This window comes from Oncorhynchus nerka, linkage group LG20, assembly GCF_034236695.1.
Source record: "Oncorhynchus nerka isolate Pitt River linkage group LG20, Oner_Uvic_2.0, whole genome shotgun sequence".
In the NCBI taxonomy this organism is placed as follows: domain Eukaryota; kingdom Metazoa; phylum Chordata; class Actinopteri; order Salmoniformes; family Salmonidae; genus Oncorhynchus; species Oncorhynchus nerka.
The window spans coordinates 81,326,048-81,348,480 of record NC_088415.1 but is presented as its reverse complement, the minus strand read 5'-3'; the positions used below and the strand labels follow the sequence as shown (position 1 = coordinate 81,348,480).

The following is a 22,433-nucleotide window of genomic DNA, read 5'->3' as shown; positions in this document are numbered from 1 at the left end:
CCTGGATCAGCTTGCTTTCTAACAGAAACTGGGAGACAAATTCACCTCTCAGCAGGACAATAACCTAAAACACAAGGCCAACTATACACTAGAGTTGCTTACCAAGAAGACATTGAATGTTCCTGAATGGCTGAGTTACAGTTTTGACTTAAATCTGCTTGGAGATCTATGGCAAGACATTAAAATGGCTGTCTGGCAATTATCTGCAATCAACTTGACAGAGCTTGAAGAATTGTTTAAAGAATAATGTGCAAAACTTGCATAATCCAGGTGTGAAAAGCTCTTAGAGACTTACCTAGAAAGACTCACAGCTCTATTGTATTGACTCAATGGTGTGAATACTTATGTAAATTAGATATTTCTGTTTAATTTTCAATACATTTGCTAATGTCATTGTGGGGTATTGTGTGTAGATGAGTGAGATAAAAATATATATATTTAATCATTTTTTAATTCAGTCTGTAAATTTGGAATAAGTTCAGAGTACAGTATGAATACTTTCTGTATGTGTGGTTATGATTTGTCTCCGTCTCTCTCTTTCCTCCTTTATCTCATTTTCCCTCTCTCTCTTTCTCTCTGTTTAATTTCCTCTGTTGTTTCATCCTCTCTCTCCCCCTCGCTCTCTCTGTAGTATGATAGAAAGCCTATAAGCATCTCCAGACAAAGCCTCAACTTGTACTGCTCACCATTTATACTGCTGTGGGGATGCAACACCAACCAGAAGTAACACATTTGCTGGCTGTCAGCACATTGTCACCTTCAGCGCAGAAAGAGCACTCATCAGGTTTCAATTATCACCTCTGTATCATCACCCCAAGGTAAATGCATTCTCCTGTAATTATTCAGATTATGCATTGACAGTTGAGGAGAATGGAAATAGAAAAATAGTTGTGAATTAAGTACATACTGTATGTAAATTACTGTTATAATAGTAACATTATATACTGTAGAGGATGTTGATATCACGACACACACACACACACACACACACACACACACACACACACACACACACACACACACACACACACACACACACACACACAATATGGAATAATAATATGGAACAGACATCAAATAGGACAGAGTCGGCATCATAACCGGGTATGCAAAGACAAACGAACATTAATCCTGAAACAGGGAACAGAGCTTGGGAACAGACAGATATAGGGGAGGTAAGGACAGAGGTGATTGATGCGTGTGACGGGGGGAGGCAGGTGTGCGTAATGATGGTGGCAGGAGTGTGTAATGCTGGGAAGCCTGGCACCTTCTAGCGCCAGGGAGGGGGAGCAGGTGCAGGCGTGACATAAATGTGTCTTCCGCATTTAACCCAACCCCTCTGAAAGGCATGCAACCACACTAAATAAAGGATCAATAAAATATAACCCATGGGGAAGTGAAAGAGGTATTTGAAGTGTCCAGAGGTTCAATCACACCAGTTTACCAAAGAAGTCAGAGTAATTAGCCCGCCGGTCGACCACAAGGAGCAAATCACTGATCATTCAACAGCAGGGAGATGATAAACCAGATCCAAGTGGATGTACAGACGTCCAATCCAGACGTCCAATGTTCATTCAATCTCCACGCATTTATGAGACAATTCATTAGTTGTTATAAAATGTTCTGCTGTAGTTGTATTGCCTGTTACTGCCCACGTAATCCTCATTATCCTGATCATTAGTCAGGATTATTATACGATCGTTCAAAAAATCCTTAGAAAGGCTTGACACCGAACACAAGCATCAGTCTCAGCATCTGTTTGATTTATGTGTTACGGTATGTGTGTAAAGTTTGGAAATCTATAGATTCCCCACCGCACATTTATTGTAGCTGTCCAGTGTGTGTGCACATGTGGTGTGCGTGTGTGTGTGTGTATGTGTGTGTGCCATGTCCTATGAGTTTAATTTACCATCTTGGAACAAATTCCTCCAACACCTCTAATCATTGTACACACTTTACAGTGAAACTACCATTCCAGTGTTTTACTTGCTATATTGTATTTACTTTGCCACCATGGACTTTTTTGCCTTTACCTCCCTTATCACCTAATTTGCTCACATTGTATATAGACTTGTTTATACTGTATTATTGACTGTATGTTTGTTTTACTCCATGTGTAACTCTGTGTCGTTGTATCTGTCGAACTGCTTTGCTTTATCTTGGCCAGGTCGCAATTGTAAATGAGAACTTGTTCTCAACTTGCCTACCTGGTTAAATAAAGGTGAAATAAATAAAAAATGTTATGTGTTACGAAAACATTAACGTCCTCCACCTTAAATGATGAGCATGAAAGTGCTTTTTAGTCTAGGATTTACCTGTGTCTGGGAAACCGCCCCTCAACCTACACTCTTAGAGAAAAAGTTGCTTTCTAGAACCTAAAAGGGTTCTTCGGCTGTCCCAATAGGAGAACCCTTTGAAGAACCCTTTTTGGTTTCAGGTAGAACCCTTTTGGTTATAGGTTCCATGTGAAACGCTTTCTACAGAGGGATCTACATGGAACCCAAAAGGGTTCCTCTCTGGAGACAGCCGAAGAACACATTTGGAACCCTTTTAACATAAACAGCGTATAAACATTTTGATAAAGATTGTACAACATCCATGAGAAGGTGTTTGTAAATAAAACTGTGTGGCAATATGATACGCAATCTGTTGCATGACAAACACTTGGTACAAACAGTGTAAGTGCCAAGCAGAAAATGGTGTGGTTTGAAAGCAGTAGCACTTATCTGCAGTGCCAAAATGTCACCCCAAAAACGTCAAACTAATACATTTCCACCCAGTACATTTTGCCTTATTATAGTTCATAATTAGTTGTGGTTGAAATGTAATTTCTCTAGTCTGGAACAGTGTGCATGTGACAAACTTTGCGGAAGTGTAACTGTGAGTGGGAATCACCAAATACACAACAACCACAGTCAGGATCACAGTTATTTTATGTTAACGAGAAAAGTTTCTCTCTTTCTCATGCTATTCTTCACTTTCACTCACTAATTACTATTTCTTTCTCATTTCTTTGTCATTAGTTTCTTTCTCTCACTCTGTCTCTCACTCCGTCTCTCTATCTTGCTCATTGTGCATCATCCTGTAGGAGAGATGAATGGACGATGAGGACACTGCCTCTTCTTCCTGCAGTCCCCCCAGTCCAGCCCGCTGTCACACTACAAGACCCACACTCCTCCTCTCTGCATGGCTCAGCTCCCCCAAATAAGCATTCACCACCTCGCCTTCCTGTCTCGGCATATATCATCGACTTCAGGCTCATCATCGTTCGTTTACATCAAAGCAGAGCGGCTGTGCGAGAAGGATAGAGAGGGGGAAGGAGGAGGGAGGAATGGAGGGAGGGGAGAGAGAAATAGGCAATGCACTTAACAATCTGCGTCCATGTTCCCACAGAGCAATTAATGTGGTGCCAGAAAGACAGCCCACTCCTTTCTCCACGGAAACAAAACCAGGATAGAGCAACGCTGCATAAGTCACTGCCTGCTGCATGGGCTGTCTGGCTGGTGGGGTTGGAGAGAGAAAGAAAGAAAGAAAGAAAGAAAGAAAGAAAGAAAGAAAGAAAGAAAGAAAGAAAGAAAGAAAGAAAGAAAGAAAGAAAGAAAGAAAGAAAGAAAGAAAGAAAGAAAGAAAGAGAGGCGTATTGTGATGGAAGGTGGGGTGTGTTTTTGTGTTTGAAGTGTGGAGTTAAGTGAGTGAAAAGGGTAAATGGTTGTAAATCCCAGAGCCCATGTGTGCCTGTGAGCAAGGGTTATGAGGGAGAGCTCGTCCAGATATGGGATATACATTTTAAAATAAATTATAAATATAGTTTATTTATTTATTGTCCTATCATGATGGAACGGTCCCCAGCCCTATACCCTAGACACCCATCTGAGAGACCCACACACTAAGGAGAAGAACCTTTGTTTTATGGACCTACTGTACTGTAAGTAGCCTATACACAGCCAAAACAGAAAGATGAATGTGGTCAGAGACCTACTAGAGCAGCACCGCCCCCTCAAGATTCTGGCAGGGTTGGTCCTACAAAGCCAAAGCCCCCTGATGGGTGAGAATAATATTCATAGAAATTCTCAAAGCTGCTAATGTGAACCTTGACGACCTTGTACCTAGACGGTGGGGATTCCGGTGGGGTGCCCCCATCCAGATAGTGGCAGTGCTGGCAACACTACCTACATGGAGAGGGGGTCACACTCAGACAATCAGAGAGAGGGCAAATTATTGTGGCCCTGGTGGCACAAAATAATCAAAGATCTGACTGTACAGAGATGCTTGGTAAAATGGTCAGAACCAGGGACCATCGTGTGTGTGTTTCAAGGGAAGGGGATGTTCTGATCTCCATCACCTAGGACTTGACAGTGGTTCATTTTGCATGTCTTCTCAAACAGCGGCAAATGTATAAGCATTCGCACATTAAGTCCTTTCTTGAGTGGGGCTCGGGGATGGAACAACTGTTGAACATCTGAGCTTGTGGTTGTTTGTGGGGGAAAGGGGTTGATTGTGTGTATGAGTGTGTTTGTTTGTATCCCACATCTGTTGCTATGGGGTAAAGCTGTTAGGGACAATATAGGATGAATCATAATAATTGTTTGGTAAAATAAATATTGCTTGACAAAAATGTCATTTTTGTAATGGCAATCCTGGTTATACATAACAATCCTGGTTATAGGTAACACTCCTGGTTACAGGTAACAATCCTGTTTACAGGTAACACTCCTGGTTACAGGTAACAATCCTTATCATGAACTGCCTACATTATTACACATATTATTGATTAATTGTGGAAATTAAGATTTGCAAGAGTTTTCTATATGTATATTTTAACTATATATAATGCAAATTAAGGTGAGGGCAATGGAAATGGTTTTGGCGGTAGATCTGCTTCTGTTCTGTGGGTGACACTGTGTGCTCTTTCAAAGGAGGGGTACCCCATAGAAAAGAAAATAGAAAAGAACGAAAGAAAGAGAAAGAAAGAAAGAAAGAAAGAAAGAAAGAAAGAAAGAAAGAAAGAAAGAAAGAAAGAAAGAAAGAAAGAAAGAAAGAAAGAAAGAAAGAAAGAAAGAAAGGAGAGAGCATGTCTGGTATTGAGAGAGAGAAACTGGGGAATGGGAAAAAAGAGAAGGAAACAGGAGAGAGAGAATGGGGAAATGAGAGAAAAGGAGGAAGACAATGAGAGAGAGAGAAATAACAAAAATAAGAGAGAGAGGGAGAGAGAGAAGATATAGATATAGAGGCTAGCCACTAGGCCTAGAGCATTACATGGCTAGAGAGATAGAGAGGGAATGAGAAAAATGCTAAGGATATACACCTTATTTTTTTTTACATATGAGTTATTTAACAGACACTCTTATCCAGAGAGATTTACAGGAGCAATTAGGGTTAAGGGCCTTACTCAAGGGCACAGACAGATTTTTCACCTCATCAGTTCAGGGATTCAAACCCCTAACCTTTCAGTTACTAGCCCTACACTCTTAACCACTAGGCTACCTGCCACCCTGAGATCACTAGGCAAACTGAGATGGAAAGGGCAAGACTGAGACAGGGAGAATTGAGGAGCGAGAGAGAATAACCGAGAAAGATAGATTAGGACAGAGTGCTTTTTCTGAAGGCGTTTTTTAAAAATCTCCTTGGTAGCCATTTGATGAGTTTCATTCATTAGCTAGGCTTTGCGGAAAAGCCAGGGAGAAATATCACCAGTCACCAAAAAGAGCACAACACCACTTTCCCTCGCCAGTGATATTTTACCAGCAGTGACCTTCTGGAGTCACAGAGCGGATTGTTAATCACAGAGAGAAATATTCACAAACCGTTGGGTCTTTTGTCTACGCTCTCATTGCTTAACTATTCAAATTTCACTGGCTTGGTCTTTGGGTTGGTTGCTAGGAGTTGGAATGTGTTCTGAAAACAGCTCTGCCCTATTAGTGAAGATACTAGAAGTCAGGATATAAAGTGCCTAAGATTTTCTGAGAAAACATTGGTGTCATGGACATGGAATTTACAACTTTGGCTAAGCTTTTTAAGGGCCAGTGTCTCAGACCCAGAATACTGGAACAGAAAGCATTTAAGCAGTAGTAGACAATCTGGGTCCTGGGAAAAATTCCAACAAAGGTCATGGATGTATTTTTTATTTGACCTTTTTTTAACCAGGTAGGCCAGTTGAGAACAAGTTCTCATTTACAACTGCAACCTGGCCAAGATAAAGCAAAGCAGTGCGACCCAAACAACAACACAGAGTTACACATGGAATAAACAAATGTACAGTCAATAACACAATATAAAAGTCTATATACAGTGTGTGCAAATGAGGTAAGATTAGGGAGGTAAGGCAACAAATAGGCCATAGTGGCAAAATAATTACAATTTTGCAATTAAACACTGGAGTGATAGATGTGCAGAAGATGAATGTGCAAGTAGAGATACTGGGGTGCAAAGGAGCAAAAAATAATAATAATAATAATAATATGGGGATGAGGTAGTTTACTATTTACAGATGTGCTATGTAAAGGTGCAATGATCTGTAAGCTGCTCTGACAGCTGATGCTTAAAGTTAGTGAGGGAGACATGCGTCTCCAGCTTCAGTGATTTTTGCAATTAGTTCCAGTCATTGGCAGCAGAGAACTGGAAGGAAAGGCGGCCAAAGGGAGAATTGGCTTTAGGGGATGATCAGTGAAATATACCTGCTGGAGCGCGTGCTACAGGTGGGTGCTGCTACGGTGACCAGTGAGCTGAGATAAGGCGGGGCTTTACCTAGCAAAGACTTATAGATGACCTGGAGCCAGTGGGTTTGGAGAAGAAAATGAAGCGAGTAAAGCGAGGGCCAGCCAACGAGAGCATACAGGTCGCAGTGGTTCGGTAGTATATGGGCTTTGTTGACAGAACGGATGGCACTGTGATAGACTCCATCCAATTTGTTGAGTAAAGTGTTGGAGGCTATTTTGTAAATGACATCGCCGAAGTAAAGGATCGGTAGGATAATTCGTTTTACGAGGGTATGTTTGGCAGCATGAGTGAAGGAATCCGATTCTAGATTTAATTTTGGATTGGAGATGCTTAATGTGAGTCTGGAAGGAGAGTTTACAGTCTAACCAGACACCTAGGTATTTGTAGTTGTCCACAAATTCTAAGTCAGAACCGTCCAGAGTAGTGATGTTAGACAGGCGGGCAGGTGCGGGCAGCGATCGGTTGAAGAGCATGCATTTAGTTTTACTTGCATTTAAGAGCAGTTGAAGGCCTCGGAAGGAGAGTTGTATGGGATCGAAGCTTGTCTGGAGGTTAGTTAACACAGTGTCCAAAGAAGGGCCAGAAGTATACAGAATGGTGTCGTCTGCGTAGAGTTGGATCAAAGAATCCCCAGCAGCAAAGCGACATCATTGATGTATACAGAGAAAAGAGTTGGCCCGAGTTGAGCCCTGTGGCACAGCCATAGAGTCTGCCAGAGGTCTGGACAACAGGCCCTCTGATTTTACACACTGAACTCTATCGGAGAAGTAGTTGGTGAACCAGGCGAGGCAGTCATTTGAGAAACCAAGGCTGTTGAGTCTGCCGATAAGAAGGCGATGATTGACAGAGTCGAAAGCCTTGGCCAGGTCGATGAATATGCCTGCACAGTAATGTCTTTTATCGATGGCAGTTATGATATTGTTAGGACCTTGAGCGTCACTGAGGTGCACCCATGACTAGCTCGGAAACCAGATTGCATAGCGGAGAAGGTATGGTTGGATTCGAAATGGTCGATGATCTGTTTGTTAACTTGGCTTTCGAAGACTTTAGAAAGGCAGGTTAGGATAGACCAGGTAACAGTTTGGGTCTAGAGTCCCCCTTGGAATAGGGGGATGACCGCGGCAGGTTTCCAATCTTTGGGGATCTCAGACGATACGAAAGAGAGGTTGAACAGGCTAGCAATAGGGGTTGCAACATTTGCAGTGGATAATTTTAGAAAGAGAGGGTCCAGATTGTCTAGCCCAGCTGATTTGTACGGGTCCAGATTTTGCAGCTCTTTCAGAACATCATCTATCTGGATTTGGGTGAAGGAGAAATGGGGAGCCTTGTGCAAGTTGCTGTGGGTGGTAGCCAGGTGGAATGCATGGCCAGCCGTAGAAAAATGCTTATTGATATTCTCAATTATCATGGATTTATCGGTGGTGACAGTGTTTCCTAGTCTCAGTGCAGTGGGCAGCTGGGAGGAGGTGCTCTTCTTCTCCATGGACTTTACAGTGTCCCAGAACTTTTTTTATTTATTTATTTTTTATTTATTTAACCTTTATTTAAACAGGAAGTGCTCATTGAGATTTAAAATCTATTTTTCATGAGCGTCCTGGCCAAGATAGGCAGCACCAAGTCATTACAAAAATTACAGACAAACAACATGAAAAACTACAAGTAATCTAGTAAAAACCATAGAATTCACAAGAGTATAACAAAATCAAAAACAGCTAATTAAAATCATTGACAGGTTAGGGAATCGGTCTCAATATCATTCATCAGTGATTTAAAAATACCAATCGGGACAAGTTCTTCCAGTTTAAAAGTATTTTGTAAGGTGTTCCAAGACGATGGTGCAGAGTACATAAAAGCCCTCTTACCAAATTCAGTTCGGACATTTGGAACAGTTAGCAGGATAAAGTCCAGTGAATGAAGTGACTAGAGAAGGCCAGACAACGCTGGTATGCAAAGTGTAGTGGTGCGTAAGGGTTTGCAGTTTAAAATAAATCTCAAAGTGCCATGGTAAAGGGTGTCAATTGATCTCAAACACTGAGCGGAAGCATTCATATATAACATATCCCCTTAGTCTAGTAAAGGCATAAATGTAGCTGATAATATCCTCCTTCTGGCTTCAAAAGAAAAACAGGCCTTATTCCGAAAATAAATGCCCAATTTCAGCTTCAATTTTTGTTGTTGAATATGCAATTTAAAAGAGAGGCCGTCATCAATTAAAATTCCATGATATTTATATGAGGTTACAACCTCAATCTCCTTGCCCTGTGCTACAGGATGCAAATTTCTGTTTGAAAAATCTAGCCTTTGCTTGCCTAACTGCCTGTGTAAATTGGTTCCTAACTTCCCTGAAAAGTCGCATATCGCGGGGGCTATTCGATGCTAATGCAGTATGCCACAGGATGTTTTTGTGCTGGTCAAGGGCAGTCAGGTCTGGAGTGAACCAAGGGCTGTATTTGTTCCTGGTTCTACATTTTTTAATGGTGCATGCTTATTTAAGATGGTGAGGAAAGCACTTTTAAAGAATAACCAGGCATCTTCTACTGACGGAATGAGATCAATATCCTTCCAGGATACCCGGGCCAGGTCGATAAGAAAGGCCTGCTCGCTGAAGTGTTTTCGGGAGCGTTTGACAGTGATGAGGGGTGGTTATTTGACCGCGGACCCCTTACTGATGCAGGCAATGAGGCAGTGATCGCTGAGATCCTGGTTGAAGACAGCAGATGTGTATTTAGAGGGCAGGTTGGTCAGGATGATATCTATGAGGGTGCCCTTGTACCTGAGGGGGATCTGTAATATGCGGCAACAGTGAGAGACTTATTTCGGGAAAGGTGGATATTTAAAAGTAGAAGATCAAACTGTTTGGGCACAGACCTGGATAGCATGACAGAACTCTGCAGTCTGTCTCTGCAGTAGATTGCAACTCCACCCCCTTTGGTAGTTCTATCTTGGCGGAAAATGTTGTAGTTGGGGATGAAAATTTCAGGGTTTTTGGTGGCCTTCCTAAGCCAGGATTCAGACACGGCTAGGACATCAGGGTTGGCGGAGTGTGCTAAAGCAGTGTGATTGCTTTATGACTCTCTCTAATGTCAGTATGCCTTGTCTACTGCTGTCCTGGCTAGTTTTTAGGATAGCATGACAGAACTCTGCAGCAACTTCCGGGTTGGAGCGAGCGGTCGCATCTGCACTCGGTCCGCAGGTAGTATTACATTTCATTACATTTCATTATAGTACAACGGTTTGATTTGTCTAATCTTAGCAATTTTTCTTCTTAGCTAGCTACATAGCCGTCTTTGTATCATAGATAATTGCGTAATTATCGTATTTCGTCGTCCTAACGCAGTCTACACCGCCCTGCAGCTAGCTAGCTAGTCCACCGTCTACCGATTAGCAGCACAACTTACACTCAACTGAACGACTTGATTAGTGTAGTGTTAGCTAGCTACATAGTTGTCTTTGCTGTCTTCGTATCCAAGATAATTGTGTAGTTTAGAGTGTGTAGTTTTAGAGTGATTATCTTAATTTACCGAGGTTAGCTAGCCAGCTATTCGTCGTCCTTAACGTAACAGAACTTCCGCACTCAACAATCCGGTCGCATTTCGCTTCGCTCCACAGGTAGTATCACATTTTTCATTTCATTACAGTACAACGGCTTGATTTGTTTGATCGTAGCTAGCTACATAGCTAGCTACATAGCCGTCTTTGTATCAAAGATAATTGTGTAGTCTTGAGCGATTTCCTAGGTTAGCTAGCCAGCTATTGTCGTTCTTTTAACGCAACGTAACGTAAATCAACACTGCTAGCTAGCCAGCTAGCCCCGAATAGCAGCACAGTAGCACAGTAGAAACCATTACACTCAACGGAACAACTTGATTAGTGTAGTGTCAACAACGCAGACACTGCCAGCTAGCCTACATAGTCAACAACGCAGCCTCTGCCAGCTAGCCTACTTCAGCAGTACTGTATCATTTTAATCATTTTAGTCAATAAGATCCTTGCTACGTAAGCTTAACTTTCTGAACACTCGAGACATGTAGTCCACTTGTCATTCCAATCTCCTTTGCATTAGCGTAGCCTCTTGTGTAGCCTGTCAACTATGTGTCTGTCTATCCCTGTTCTCTCCTCTCTGCACAGACCATACAAACGCTCCACACCGCGTGGCCGCGGCCACCCTAATCTGGTGGTCCCAGCGCGCACGACCCACGTGGAGTTCCAGGTCTCCGGTAGCCTCTGGAACTGCCGATCTGCGGCCAACAAGGCAGAGTTCATCTCAGCCTATGCCTCCCTCCAGTCACTCGACTTCTTGGCACTGACGGAAACATGGATCACCACAGACAACACTGCTACTCCTACTGCTCTCTCTTCGTCTGCCCACGTGTTCTCGCACACCCCGAGAGCTTCTGGTCAGCGGGGTGGTGGCACCGGGATCCTCATCTCTCCCAAGTGGTCATTCTCTCTTTCTCCCCTTACCCATCTGTCTATCGCCTCCTTTGAATTCCATGCTGTCACAGTTACCAGCCCTTTCAAGCTTAACATCCTTATCATTTATCGCCCTCCAGGTTCCCTCGGAGAGTTCATCAATGAGCTTGATGCCTTGATAAGCTCCTTTCCTGAGGACGGCTCACCTCTCACAGTTCTGGGCGACTTTAACCTCCCCACGCCTACCTTTGACTCATTCCTCTCTGCCTCCTTCTTTCCACTCCTCTCCTCTTTTGACCTCACCCTCTCACCTTCCCCCCTACTCACAAGGCAGGAAATACGCTCGACCTCATCTTTACTAGATGCTGTTCTTCCACTAACCTCATTGCAACTCCCCTCCAAGTCTCCGACCACTACCTTGTATCCTTCTCCCTCTCACTCTCATCCAACACTTCCCACACTGCCCCTACTCGGATGGTATCGCGCCGTCCCAACCTTCGCTCTCTCTCCCCGCTACTCTCTCCTCTTCCATCCTATCATCTCTTCCTCTGCTCAAACCTTCTCCAACCTATCTCCTGATTCTGCCTCCTCAACCCTCCTCTCCTCCCTTTCTGCATCCTTTGACTCTCTATGTCCCCTATCCTCCAGGCCGGCTCGGTCCTCCCCTCCCGCCTCCGTGGCTCAACGACTCATTGCGAGCTCACAGAACAGGGCTCCGGGCAGCCGAGCGGAAATGGAGGAAAACTCGCCCTCCCTGCGGACCTGACATCCTTTCACTCCCTCCTCTCTACATTTTCCTCTTCTCTCTCTGCTGCTAAAGCCACTTTCTACCACTCTAAATTCCAAGCATCTGCCTCTAACCCTAGGAAGCTCTTTGCAACCTTCTCCTCCCTCCTGAATCCTCCTCCCCCTCCCCCTCCTCCCTCTCTGCAAATGACTTCGTCAACCATTTTGAAAAGAAGGTCGACGACATCCGATCCTCGTTTGCTAAGTCAAACGACACCGCTGGTTCTGCTCACACTGCCCTACCCTGTGCTCTGACCTCTTTCTCCCCCTCTCTCCAGATGAAATCTCGCGTCTTGTGACGGCCGGCCGCCCAACAACCTGCCCGCTTGACCCTATCCCCTCCTCTCTTCTCCAGACCATTTCCGGAGACCTTCTCCCTTACCTCACCTCGCTCATCAACTCATCCCTGACCGCTGGCTACGTCCCTTCCGTCTTCAAGAGAGCGAGAGTTGCACCCCTTCTGAAAAAACCTACACTCGATCCCTCCGATGTCAACAACTACAGACCAGTATCCCTTCTTTCTTTTCTCTCCAAAACTCTTGAACGTGCCGTCCTTGGCCAGCTCTCCGCTATCTCTCTCAGAATGACCTTCTTGATCCAAATTAGTCAGGTTTCAAGACTAGTCATTCAACTGAGACTGCTCTTCTCTGTATCACGGAGGAGCTCCGCACTGCTAAAGCTAACTCTCTCTCCTCTGCTCTCATCCTTCTAGACCTATCGGCTGCCTTCGATACTGTGAACCATCAGATCCTCCTCTCCACCCTCTCCGAGTTGGGCATCTCCGGCGCGGCCCACGCTTGGATTGCGTCCTACCTGACAGGTCGCTCCTACCAGGTGGCGTGGCGAGAATCCGTCTCCACACCACGTGCTCTCACCACTGGTGTCCCCCAGGGCTCTGTTCTAGGCCCTCTCCTATTCTCGCTATACACCAAGTCACTTGGCTCTGTCATAACCTCACATGGTCTCTCCTATCATTGCTATGCAGACGACACACAATTAATCTTCTCCTTTCCCCCTTCTGATGATCAGGTGGCGAATCGCATCTCTGCATGTCTGGCAGACATATCAGTGTGGATGACGGATCACCACCTCAAGCTGAACCTCGGCAAGACGGAGCTGCTCTTCCTCCCGGGGAAGGACTGCCCGTTCCATGATCTCGCCATCACGGTTGACAACTCCATTGTGTCCTCCTCCCAGAGCGCTAAGAACCTTGGCGTGATCCTGGACAACACCCTGTCGTTCTCAACTAACATCAAGGCGGTGGCCCGTTCCTGTAGGTTCATGCTCTACAACATCCGCAGAGTACGACCCTGCCTCACACAGGAAGCAGTGCAGGTCCTAATCCAGGCACTCGTCATCTCCCATCTGGATTACTGCAACTCGCTGTTGGCTGGGCTCCCTGCCTGTGCCATTAAACCCCTACAACTCATCCAGAACGCCGCAGCCCGTCTGGTGTTCAACCTTCCCAAGTTCTCTCACGTCACCCCGCTCCTCCGCTCTCTCCACTGGCTTCCAGTTGAAGCTCGCATCCGCTACAAGACCATGGTGCTTGCCTACGGAGCTGTGAGGGGAACGGCACCTCAGTACCTCCAGGCTCTGATCAGGCCCTACACCCAAACAAGGGCACTGCGTTCATCCACCTCTGGCCTGCTCGCCTCCCTACCACTGAGGAAGTACAGTTCCCGCTCAGCCCAGTCAAAACTGTTTGCTGCTCTGGCCCCCCAATGGTGGAACAAACTCCCTCACGACGCCAGGACAGCGGAGTCAATCACCACCTTCCGGAGACACCTGAAACCCCACCTCTTTAAGGAATACCTAGGATAGGATAAAGTAATCCCTCTCACCCCCCCTTAAAAGATTTAGATGCACTACTGTTCCACTGGATGTCATAAGGTGAATGCACCAATTTGTAAGTCGCTCTGGATAAGAGCGTCTGCTAAATGACTTAAATGTAAATGTAATGTCTGTCTCTGCAGTAGATTGCAACTCCACCCCCTTTGGAAGTTCTATCTTGGCGGAAAATGTTGTAGTTGGGGATGGAAATTTCAGAATTTTGGGTGGCCTTCCTAAGCCAGGATTCAGACACAACCAGGATATCAGGGTTGGCGGAGTGTGCTAAAGCAGTGAATAAAGCAAACTTAGGGAGGAGGCTTCTGATGTTAACATGCATGAAACCAAGTATTTTATGGTTACAGAAGTCAACAAATGATAGTGCCTGGGAAATAGGAGTGGAACTGGGGGCTACAGGGCCTGGGTTAATCTCTACATCACCAGAGGAACAGAGAATGAGTAGGATAAGGGTACGGCTAAAGGCTATAAGAACTGGTCGTCTAGTGCGATGGGGACAGAGAATAAAAGGATCAGATTTCTGGGCATGGTAGAATAGATTCAAGGCATAATGTACAGACAAGGGTATGGTAGGATGTGAGTACAGTGGAGGTACTCCACATGTGTGTGGGGTGGGACGAAAGAGCTATCTAAGGCATTTTGAGCGGGAATGAGTGCTCTACAGTGAAATAAAACAATAGAAACTAGCCAGGACAGCAGTAGACAAGGCATACTGACATTAGAGAGAGTCATAAAGCAATCACAGGTGTTGATCACGAGAGCTAAGACAACAATGGGTAAATGGCGATGAATGGGCAGAGCGGGTCAGGTACATACAGGACCTGAGTTCGAGGCTGTGGCCGACAGGTAAACAAAATGAGGTACCGTGTTATTGAAACAGTCCAGGGGGCATCAGCCGATTGATCATAGGGTCAAAAGAGCAGCAATAGGTAAGTTAGGGTGCTGATTGGTAGTCACTACTGCAGTCAAGCAGGGGACACAGCGTTCAGAAAAGCTAGCGGGCCGGGGCATCGTATCGTAACAGAATAGCCTGTTGAGACCACATCGGGCGATCACATCGGCAGTCCAGTCATGATGTATCGCCGGGGCTCCGTGTCGACAATAAAGGGTCTAGGCCAATTGACAAAGGAGGTATTGTAGCCCTGGAATTAGCTGGTATATGGGCCTAGCTTGAGGTTAGCTCAAGGCTAGCTGGTGCTTGCTTTGGGACAGAGGCATTAGCTAACAATAGCCACTCGTTTGCAGCTAGCTAGCTGCGCTGATCCGGAGTAATGATCCGGTGTAATGATCCAGAGCAGCAGGAATCCGGGGATATAGGTAGAGAGAAGCAGTTCGATATGCTCTGGGTTGATATTGCGCTGTGCAAGGCTGGCAGGTGTTGTCTGAGCTAAGGCTGGCTGATGCTGGGGGAACAAAAGGTGATGACCGCTAGCCGTGGCTAACAAAGACTAGTAGCTAATTAGCTGGCTAGCTCCTGATGGAAGTTCCAGCTATGAGGAAAAAAATAGCAGATCCGTACCACATTGGGTGAGGCGGGTTGCAGGAAAGTATATTTAGTTCGTAGATAGAATGTGAGATTAAGATATATATGAAAAAGACTGGCTATTTACAAGGGATAAGACACGGGATAAGACAAAAACAGATATACCCAACCTACTGCCGTTGCCATCTTGAAAACCACTTACGTATGGTCTTGCTAGTACTGTATTATTCAAACCATTGCAATGGTTTAAAAATAAACTAAAAGCGTAGAAAAATGGCACCAAACATCAGTTTTCCACAGCTCTCAGAGTGGAGATTAATTGGAGTTATTTTCATTTAATGAGGTTTAAAGCGGTACCTGCCGCAAAGCCTCCTTGTGAGCCAAAAATCCCTGTCTAATTACAAGTCGCCTGTCACTGTCACCTACCTGTGTGACGCTGTGATTTACTTTCAAGCAAAAGCCAGTGCTCTGCACGAAGCAGGACTATCATAACGTTATGTATTAATGGAAGTTGGTAAAAGTAAACACAGATTTAAGATTACACAACCTATAAATGCTATATAAATACTGTACACTGCAAAGGTGGCTGATGGCACCTTAATTGGGGGGACGGGTTCATTGTAATGGCTGGAACGGGATGTGTTTCCATGTGTTTGATACCACTCCATTCACTCTATTCCAGACATTATTATGAGCCGTTCTCCCCTCACCAGCCTCCTGTGGTACACTGTATGCCCTGAAATACACTTAAAGTAGAAGTTACCTTTTACCACAAATCTAGAATGCCCCCTGTCCTGCTGATGTTATGAGGTACTTATGTTATCAGATACTTATCATCCCCCTAATGGTTAAGGTAAGGGTAAGGGATAGGGTAAGCTGATTTTAGATCAGTGGACAAGGGCAACTTCTGCATCAAGTGTATCACTTTTTATGAAATAATAACATAACATTCAAGCAGCATGGAAGACTTCCAAGGCATTTCCATGTAATGTAAAGGGGACTAGTACAACTGCTCAATGGGATCAATATTTAAAGGTAGCTCTCTCCTCTCCAGCAGCTCAGGTTATGACTCTTTTTCTTTCTTTGGCCAATCAGACCAAAGAAGTGCGGATGGTTGTGGATAAAGATATATATGAAGAACTGTAGCTATAAATACACACTTCCTTTCAGACACAGACAGGCTGCTTAGATGTCCCTCTCTGACACATTGTAATACTGTAGTATTGTACATTTTATATTGTACATTTGTAATAATAGATTAATAATGTTATAATATCTTGTATGGTGTATTGTTTGATGTAGGCTGTTGTTTTGATGTAATTGTTTTATTCCTGTTTGGACCGCTGGAAGAGTAGCTGCCAGCTAGTGGGGATCTTAATAAATACTATATCATCTCAAAGTGAGGAAAGAGTATGAGTGCTTTCTGGGTAGGAAGACACTCATAGAAGTCAAACCAGTTATGCCAATCAACCAAAGCCTCAAATCAACAGCTAGTACTGTGCAGCATGTCAGTGAAGCACCATGAGCCCATAGCATTGGGTTCTTTGAAGGATGTTTAGGATGGGGAAACAGGAAAGTGGTCTCTCTACCTGCGTAGGGGACAGGGGCATCCTTATCCAGGGCCACCAAGGGAGGGTCCAGCAGAACGGTGTCCATGTTCTCTGTGATCACCCCATGGTACGACGTCTCGATCCACGGCTTGTGCTTGTTCACTGTGGAGAAGAAAGAGGAGGAGGAGGGGTGGTAAGAAAGAGAGTGAGAGAGAGAGAGAGAGAGAGAGGGGGGTGAGAAAGAGAGAGTGAGAGAGAGAGAGAGAGGAGAGAGAGAGAGAGAAAGAGAGAGGGGGGTGAGAAAGAGAGAGAGAGAGAGAGAGAGAGGGGTAGAGAGAGAGATAAAGGGAGAGAGAGAGAGAAAAGAGAGAGAGAGAGAGAGAGAGAGAGAGAGAGAGAGAGAGAGAGAGAGAGAATTTGTTAGTCGATTTTCTCTTGCACAGTTCCCAACTCTGTGAGGTTTACATGGCCATGAAAAGAAAAGCTAAGCAGTACTATCAATAACTATGAAGCTAATATGCATAGACTGTTCTATTTCTCTCTGTAACATCCTGAGGCATATGATATCGCTGTCCCAACCAGTATCCCTGTGAAACAAACTCATTTATCAAATTTTGGGTCCCGGTGTTGTTGCTGTTGTTTGCCTCACAGGTACAAAAGCCCTTGATCAATGCACACATCTAAACAGACTAAAGTACAACCTAAATTGCCCACAGGCAAAGCTCACGTAACTTTTTCAATTTAGTTTGCAAATGTGACTCGTTTCAGGAAACTTGGCATATTTCACAGGAAAGCCATTTGAATGTAAACTTTTTTTTAAATCAAAATACATTTTTGGGCAGAAATGCCTTCTGGAACATGTGACCTTTCATGTGCCTTAATAACAAACGTGTATGCCATTTGTAAATACGAATAAAATGATTAAATGATGTGCCTAGTTGGTTAAGCCACAGAAAAATACAGAAACCTTGTAGCCATGATTGGCTGAGCTAATGAGTTGGCTGGACATGCTGAGAGACTGAGTTTTGAAATCAGTGGAATTAGAGTATGATAGCTAAGGAGATTAAGAAAACACCTGTCTCCGGATTACATCTTCAATCTAAGGGCAACCATGGCCTCCGTGATAGATAGAGAGAAGTGTTCATCCATGTATACGGGTAAGTCGTTTTAATTTCAAGTTAAAGTGTACTGTTAGCTAGCTAGCTAACATTAGCTGGTTGGCACGCTAGCTAACGTTACGTGTATGATCTGTGTAGTAATATTATTAGTATCTCAGAGCCATTTGCTTTGCTAGTTATAGCCTAATGTTAGCTAGCTAACATTGAACTTGGTTAGTTATCTACCTGCAGATTGATGCAGGGTAGTAACGTCACGAGTTGGGATAAGGGTTCATTATTTAGCTAGCTAGCTAGCTAGCTACATGTCTTAACAAAAGCCTCCACTATGCACGTAACCATTTCAGTAGAATGTTCATGATGTCAATGTGACAACTGTTGATAGACATAACTGGTAAATTCGCTCTGGCTATCTAGTCCGATTTCAGAGCACTCTCGTATCCGTAATTAAATTGTTGCAGCAGCACAGTTGCAGTCACCAAAGCTCTGGATAACATAAAAGAGCCTAACCAGCTCTGCTGGAACGAGTAAAATGGTCAGATTGAGCTGTTCAACCATTTTGTGTCGGGCAGTAGCTAGCAAGCTAGCCAATGTTTGCCAGTTAGCTTGGGTGCTTGACTGCTGTTCAGTCAAGCTCGGATCAACCCTACTCCTCAGCCAGAGCATCCGGTGTGCACTCTGAAAGTGAAAAGCTCTATGGACAATCTGACAACGCTCTGGGTTTATGGGCGAGGCTATAGCTTAAGAGGGTGTGAACGATGCTGAATGGGTGTAGACAAAGATGATCTCTCCAGTGGGTAAACCAAAACATTCAAAGCCCATTTTCTCAAAAGTGAGGTTACAAGTTTAGCAACTTTCAACTACTTTCCCATTGTTCCTCAACTGTAGTTTATGATATATCATTTTATAGCTCTGAGTCTCTACTTTTATCCAATGTAAAAAAAAAAAAAAATTTAAAATGTTGCTAAGCAAGACTGAATCGAGCCTGTTGGTCACATATAGTGGCTTGCGAAAGTATTCACCCCCCTTGGCATTTTTCCTATTATGTTGCCTTACAACCTGTAATTATAACTGATTTTTGGGGGGGTTTGTATCATTTGATTTACAGAACATGCCTACCACTTTGAAGATGCAACATCATTTTTACTGTGAAACAAACAAGAAATAAGACAAAAAAACTGAACTTGAGCGTGCATAACTATTCACCGCCCCCAAAGTCAATACTTTGTAGATCCACCTTTTGCAGCAACTACAGCTGCAAGTCTCTTGGGGTATGTCTCTATAAGCTTGGCACATCTTGCCACTGGCATTTTTGCCCATTCTTCAAGGCAAAACTGTTCCAGCTCCTTCAAGTTGGATGGGTTCCACTGGTGTATAGCAATCTTTAAATCATACCACAGATTCTCAATTGGATTGAGGTCTGGGCTTTGACTAGGCAATTCCAATACCTTTAAATGTTTCCCCTTAAACCACCCAAGTGTTGTTTTAGCAGTATGCTTGGGTCATTGTAATGCTGGAAGGTGAACCCCCTTCCCAGTCTCAAATCTCTGGAAGACAGAAACAGGTTTCCCTCAAGAATTTCTCTGTATTTAGCGCCATCCGTCATTCCTTCAATTCTGACCAGTTTCCCAGTCCCTGCTAATGAAAAACATCCCCATAGCATGATGCTGCCCCCACCATGCTTCACTGTGGGGATGTGGTTCTTCGGGTGATGAGAGGTGTTGGGTTTGCGCCAGACAGCGTTTTCCGGCCAAAACGCACAATTTTTGTCTCATTTGACCAGAGAAGCTACTTCCATATGTTTCGGGAGTCTCGCAAATGCCTTTTGGCGAACTCCGAAGGTGTTTGCTTATTTTTTTCTTTAAACAATGGCTTTTTTTCTGGCCACTCTTCCGTAAATCCCAGCTCTGTGGAGTGTACAGCTTAAAGTGGTCCTATGGACAGATACTCCAGTCTCCACTGTGGAGCTTTGCAGCTCCTTCAGGGTTATCTTTGGTCTTTTTGTTGTCTCTCTGATTAATGCCCTCTCTTGACTGATCTGTGAAGTTTGGTGGGCAGCCTTCTCTTGGCAGGTTTGTTGTGGTGCCATATTCTTTCCATTTCTTAATAATTAATTTAATGGGGCTCCGTGGGATGTTCAAAGTTTCTGATATTTTTTTATAACCCGATTTGTACTTCTCCACAACTTTGTCCCTGACCTGTTTGGAGAGCTCCTTGGTCTTAATGGTGCCACTTGCTTGGTGGTGCCCCTTGCTTAGTGGTGTTGCAAACTCTGGGACCTTGTCATGCCCTGACCTTAGAGAACCTTTTTATGTCTCTATTTGGTTTGGTCAGGGTGTGATTTGGGGTGGGCATTCTATGTTTTTGTTTTCTATGATTTTGTATTTCTATGTTTTGGCCGGGTATGGTTCTCAATTAGGGACAGCTGTCTATCGTTGTCTCTGATTGGGAACCATACTTAGGTAGCCCTTTCCCTTCTTTCAATGTGGGAAGTTAACTTTGTTTGTGGCACATAGCCCTTAAGCATCACGGTTGTTTTGTATGGTTTATTGTTTTTGTCAGCGTCATCCTAAATAAAAGGAATATGTATGCTCACAACGCTGCGCTTTGGTCCTATTCATTCGACGGCCGTGACAGACCTTTCAGAACAGGTGTATATATACTGAGATCATGTGACAGATCATGTGACACTTAGATTGCACACAGGTGAACTTTATGTAACTAATTATGTGACTTTTAAAGGAATTCCATCAACAGTAATTGGTTGCTTCCAGATCTTATTTAGGTGCTTCATAGCAAAGGGGGTGAATACATATGCACGCACCACTTTAAATATATATATATTTTTGAATTCTTAGAAATTTTTTGAAATGTTTTTGAAATTTTTTGAAATTTCACTTCACCAATTTTTTTTTTTTGTGTATGTCCGTAACATGAAATCCAAATAAAAATCGATTTAAATTACAGGTTGTAATGCAACAAAATAAGAAAAACACCAAGGGGGATGAATACTTTTGCAAGGCACTGTATGTGAAAAGGCCTATTGTCAAAGAACAAATCAATATGTAGAAGTACCTGGATCCTTTCACAGCATTATAAGGCTGCGTTGAGACAATGACTTATCAATGACCCAAGTCTAGCTCATTTAATCTCTATCATTGTGTTGCTGAGTTGTCATAACGCTTCAGCGAATTTACATTATCCTAGGGGCATTGGAAGACACAATGTAAGTAACCTAATTCATGTCCCTCTTACTGCCCCGAATGCCTCAAAAGTGTTAAAAATAGCCCATGTTAGCATGTGTAGCTTAAGAAACAAGGTTCACGAAATCAATAATTTGCTGTTAACAGATGACATTCATATTCTGACAATCTCTGAAACTCACTTCGATAATACATTTGATGATACAGTGGTAGCAATACATGGTAAAAAGAGTTACAGAAAATACAGCAATTCAAAAAAGGTGGAGGTGTTGCTGTTTATATTCAGGTGTGGCTATTTATTATATTCAGGTGTGGCTGTTTATATTCAGGTGTGGCTGTTTATATTCAGGTGTGGCTGTTTATATTCAGGTGTGGCTGTTTATATTCAGGTGTGGCTTTTATATTCAGGTGTGGCTGTTTATATTCAGGTGTGGCTATTTATTATATTCAGGTGTGGCTGTTTATATTCAGGTGTGGCTGTTTATATTCAGGTGTGGCTGTTTATATTCAGGTGTGGCTGTTTATATTCAGGTGTGGCTTTTTATATTCAGGTGTGGCTGTTTATATTCAGGTGTGGCTGTTTATATTCAGGTGTGGCTTTTTATATTCAGGTGTGGCTTTTATATTCAGGTGTGGCTTTTTATATTCAGGTGTGGCTGTTTATATTCAGGTGTGGCTGTTTATATTCAGGTGTGGCTTTTTATATTCAGGTGTGGCTGTTTATATTCAGGTGTGGCTGTTTATATTCAAGTGTGGCTTTTTATATTCAGGTGTGGCTTTTTATATTCAGGTGTGGCTTTTTATATTCAGGTGTGGCTGTTTATATTCAGGTGTGGCTGTTTATATTCAGGTGTGGCTTTTTATATTCAGGTGTGTAGCCAAGTGGTTAGAGCGTTGGGCCAGTAACTGAAAGGTTGCTGGATCGAATCCCCAAGGTGAAAATCTGTCATTCTGTTCCTGAACAAGGCAGTTAACCCACTGTTCCCATGTAAGTTGTCATTGTAAATAAGAATTTGTTCTTAACTGACTTGCCTAGTTAAAATAATGGGCAAAAGACAAACTCTGCTCCATCATTCATTGAATCACATGGCTCATTCATCACAATACTCACTGATATTGCCAACTACTTGATATTTTTTCATTGGCAAGATTAGCAAACTTAGGCATGACATGCCAGCAACAAAAGCTGACACTACACACCCAAGTATATCTAACCAAATTATGAAAGGCAAGCATTGTAATTTTGAATTACATAAAGTAAGCGTGGAAGCGGGGTAAATGTTTTTTTTAATCAACAATGACCTGTCTAACAGAACAC

At 43.5% G+C, this 22,433-nt stretch overlaps 1 protein-coding gene across 1 annotated transcript in view; it reads right to left on the bottom strand.

Moving 5' to 3' along the window:
• Positions 1-22,433, bottom strand: part of LOC115101588 (calsyntenin-2-like) — a 315,037-nt gene that overhangs the window by 149,173 nt on the left and 143,431 nt on the right. Inside the window, exon 2 of the mRNA XM_065005859.1 lies at positions 16,837-16,959. Within this exon, the coding sequence (XP_064861931.1) occupies positions 16,837-16,959 (123 nt within the window). The remainder of the gene's footprint in view (positions 1-16,836; positions 16,960-22,433) is intronic.